The following is a 4,231-nucleotide window of genomic DNA, read 5'->3' as shown; positions in this document are numbered from 1 at the left end:
GCCACACACACACACACGCACACACACTGCCTTTCCAACTAAGCTGAACCGACAGGGAAGAGGGAGAAGAGGTGAAAAAGAGGTGAAATTTGTTGGCTCTTCTGGGGTCATCCTAAATCCAATGAGCCCTGGGGTTTGTGGTCATAAGAAAATGTCTCCTCAATCTCTCAGTTTAAACTGTGAAGGACAGTTTAACTTTTGTTCCAGTTGTACACAGCGCCCAGGGAGTCTATTGTGTCAGAGTTAGAAGTAGAATGCACAAACCTCAGGACTAATGTTACAGTCCCAGTCCAAGATCCAGCATTCAGAACAATAGATTGTGATTTTGCTCAAAACATTCCCACAGCGTTTGTGTAAACAAAAGGCACTCTATATCAAACACAGTTCTGGCATCGAGTCCGTCGTAATATTTACAATGTTGTAATTCTTAGTGTTGTAAGTCTGTTGTAATTCTTAGTGTTGTAAGTCTGTTGTAATTCCTAACACCATCCTCTCCATCTTTTCCCATTTCAGGCTGTCGCCAAGACGATGGCCACCGACTGCCGTTGCCACGGCGTGTCGGGCTCGTGTGCCGTCAAGACGTGCTGGCGCACCATGGCGTCGTTCGAGCGCGTGGGCAACTTCCTGAAGGAGCGCTATGAGAGAAGCGTTCAGGTGCTGGACCGCTCCAAGAGGAAGGTGAGGAGGAAGGAGAAGGACCAGCGACGCGTGCCCATTGGAAAGGAAGAACTTATCTTCCTCAACAAGTCTCCTAACTACTGTCTGGAGGACCGGCGCTGGGGCGTGGCGGGCACTAGAGGGCGCCGGTGTAACCGCACCTCGGCCGGCCCCGACGGTTGTAACCTGCTCTGCTGCGGTCGAGGGTATAATACACACGTGGTTCGCCACGTAGAGAGGTGCGAGTGTAAGTTTGTGTGGTGTTGCTATGTGAGGTGTCAGAAGTGTGAGAGCATGAATGACATGCACACGTGTAAATAGGGAGGGGGAGGCAGGTGATGGCACACACAAACACACTCACACTGTCCCCAATGAGAGACTAAAAGACTCCCCCCATCATTCCTCTCTCCCATGGACAAGGGGGGCAACCCTCCATCTCAACTCTCAGGAAGACGGTATTTATGAAACACCACACCATCAGAGGTGGACAAAGACAGTGGAAAATAGTTGACTTTGATTGGCCTATCAGGGCCCAGCCTTGTAGGAGGCTATCCAATGGGACAGGAGTTCCACAGTGTTTCAGAGGCTTGAGGATCCACACACTCTGACTACCAAACATGGGCATCTTCATGATTTACTCAAGAGTAGAAATGAGCCACAAAACTCAATGATAAAAACAAACCGAACTTTGATGAAAGTTAAAACCTCACCTCTTCAAGTCTTCAAATGGACCCGGTGAATGATGTGTAAGAGGAGAACAAAGGGACCAAAAAGTGCCTGTAGGGGGGCGGCAACCCAGTCCTGCTGGGCCGCAACAGTGTCATTACATTTCCAGATCAGAACGAAGTCTCATATAGACAACTGCAGGCTAGAGCTATAGACAGTACAGGGATTGGGAAACAGTCAGAGGTTGCCATCTTTTGTGTCATTTCTGGGGCTCTCTTCCAGGCTAGGGAGTAAGGACAGACCCATGGCTTTATGGTGATTGATGGTGGATAGGTTAGACTTATTCTTGTTGGAAAGCTTGCAGTATCAATGCATAGAAATAAGTCTTGAAATAATCATTCAAATGCTTTGTATTTTTGGAATAAACTGCGAATGACTTCAAAAATATATGGTACCATGACATTTTTATTTTAGATATTTTGGAAAGGTTTCTTGAACTCTACAATATTTGTTTTTTAAAGCGCCGGGTGCTTTGACTGAGAATATGTCAGATGACGTAATATTTTTGTAAATGGTTTACATTTTGTAAATATTAAAGGATACTGCGTCACACAATGAGTGTCTTAAGATTCAAGCCCATCCAATTCTCTCAGACATACAGCATGTGTTTGTCAAGCTGTACCACTTAATGTGTTGGTTTTCTGTTTGTCATCATTGTATTACCAAGGTCCTTTGTTATCCTTTTGCTGTCCGATCCACTTTTTCTCTTTCCTGTGTTTGTGTTTGGATCCGAAACCAGCTATAAATGAAGGAATGCATCAATGGAACGGAGCAGTTTGTTCTCAGTAGACCCACTGACAGCAGGACCGTGGAGATGCTTGACTTGGTTTCGGAGCATTCCTCTTGCTGTCTCTAAGAATTTAAGCCTATTCAGTCTCTTCCTCTCTCTCCTTTCGTTTCCCCGCTCACTCTCTTCCCATTTTCAGTCTCTCTATTCCTTTACCCCTGTCCACCTCTCTCTCTCTCTCGCTTTCATTCTCCCTCTCTTGTTCTCTCTCTGTCTCCTGAATGAGAGGCTGTCCTATGTGAGAAGTGACGATGCTATGCTAAATACCGCGAGTGCTTTCTCTTAAAGAGCCTTTATAAGTCTAGCGATACTGACCCTTAAATTTCCCTGAAGCGTCCAGCACTATGACTTGTTGGTGAGAGGAGAGGGGGGAAACCCAGACCTAAAGAAAGTGGGACGAGATGGAGGAGAGCAGTTGACGTGTGCCCGAAGCGCTCTGACCCCGAGGCTTTTCAGTCATGTTTTTGTTTTGAGGACTGCTTTCAGGAATCAGGTGCTCCAGTTACAAAATAAATGGAGGACGTATGTCTTACATCTCACTGTCCTTTTTCAGTTAAATTAGTCCATTAATGTGAGATACTAAGGACACAATTACATTTTAGTAGACACTCTTATCCAGAGCAATTTACAGTTGTGATGCAGAAGAATTGATCCATGCTTTTGTCACTTCTAGGTTAGACTACTGCAATGCTCTACTTTCCGGCTACCTGGATAAAGCACTAAGTAAACTTCAGTTAGTGCTAAACACGGCTGCTAGAATCTTGACTAGAACCAAAAACTTTGATTATATTACTCCAGTGCAAGCCTCCCTACACTGGCTTCCTGTTAAGGCAAGGGCTGAATTCAATGTTTTACTGCTAACCTACAAAGCATTACATGGGCTTGCTCTTACCTATCTTTCTGATTTGGTCCTGCCGTACATACCTACACGTACGCTGCGGTCACAAGACACAGGCCTCCTTATTATCCAAACAGGTGGAGGCAGGGCTTTCTCCTATAGAGCTCCATTTTTATGGAAAGGTCTGCCTACCCATGTGAGAGACGCAGACTCGGTCTCAACCTTTAAGTCTTTACTGAAGACTCACCTCTTCAGTAGGTCCTATGAATGAGTGTAGTCTGGCCCAGGAGTGTGAAGGTGAACGGAAAGGCACTGGAGCAACGAACCGCCCTTGCTGTCTCTGCCTGGCCGGTTCCCCTCTCTCCACTGGGATTCTCTGCCTCTAACCCTATTACAGGGGCTGAGTCACTGGCTTACTGGTGCTCTTCCATGCCGTCCCTAGGAGGGGTGCGTCACTTGAGTGGATTGAGTCACTGACGTGATCTTCCTGTCTGGGTTGGCGCCCCCCCTTGGGTTGTGCCGTGGTGGAGATCTTTGTGGGCTATACTCGGCCTTGGCTCAGGATGGTAAGTTGGTGGTTGAAGAAATATGTCTCGTGGTGTGAGGGCTGTGATTTGGCAAAGTGGGTGGGGTTACAGTTGGGCAAAAAAGTATTTAGTCAGCCACCAATTGTGCAAGTTCTCCCACTTAAAAAGATGAGAGGCCTGTAAATTTTCATCATAGGTACACTTCAACTATGACAGACAAAATTAGAAAAAAAAATCCAGAACGTCACATTGTAGGATTTTTAATGAATTTATTTGCAAATTATGGTGGAAAATAAGTATTTGGTCAATAACAAAAGTTTATCTCAATACTTTGTTATATACCCTTTGTTGCTAATGACAGAGGTCAAACGTTTTCTGTAAGTCTTCACAAGGTTTTCACACACTGGTTGCTGGTATTTTGGCCCATTCCTCCATGCAGATCTCCTCTAGAGCAGTGATGTTTTGGGGCTATTGCTGGGCAACATAGACCTTCTCCAAAGATTTTCTATGGGGTTGAGATCTGGAGACTGGCTAGGCCACTCCAGGACCTTGAAATGCTTCTTACGAAGCCACTCCTTCGTTGCCCGGGCGGTGTGTTTGGGATCATTGTCATGCTGAAAGACCCAGCCACGTTTAATCTTCAATGCCCTTGCTGATGGAAAGAGGTTTTCACACAAAATCTCACGATACATGGCC

At 45.8% G+C, this 4,231-nt stretch overlaps 1 protein-coding gene across 1 annotated transcript in view; it reads left to right on the top strand.

The window, feature by feature from the left end:
• LOC118365882 (protein Wnt-16) overlaps positions 1–1,932 on the top strand; it is a 16,480-nt gene extending 14,548 nt beyond the window's left edge. Inside the window, exon 4 of the mRNA XM_035748186.2 lies at positions 514–1,932. Within this exon, the coding sequence (XP_035604079.1) occupies positions 514–978 (465 nt within the window). The 3' untranslated portion in view covers positions 979–1,932. The remainder of the gene's footprint in view (positions 1–513) is intronic.
• Positions 1,933–4,231: the final 2,299 nt, after the last annotated feature.

This window comes from Oncorhynchus keta, chromosome 33 (genome assembly GCF_023373465.1).
Source record: "Oncorhynchus keta strain PuntledgeMale-10-30-2019 chromosome 33, Oket_V2, whole genome shotgun sequence".
Classification (NCBI taxonomy): Eukaryota; Metazoa; Chordata; class Actinopteri; order Salmoniformes; family Salmonidae; genus Oncorhynchus; species Oncorhynchus keta.
Note: the sequence above shows the minus strand (reverse complement) of the source record. Positions and strands in the feature narration are given on the sequence as shown.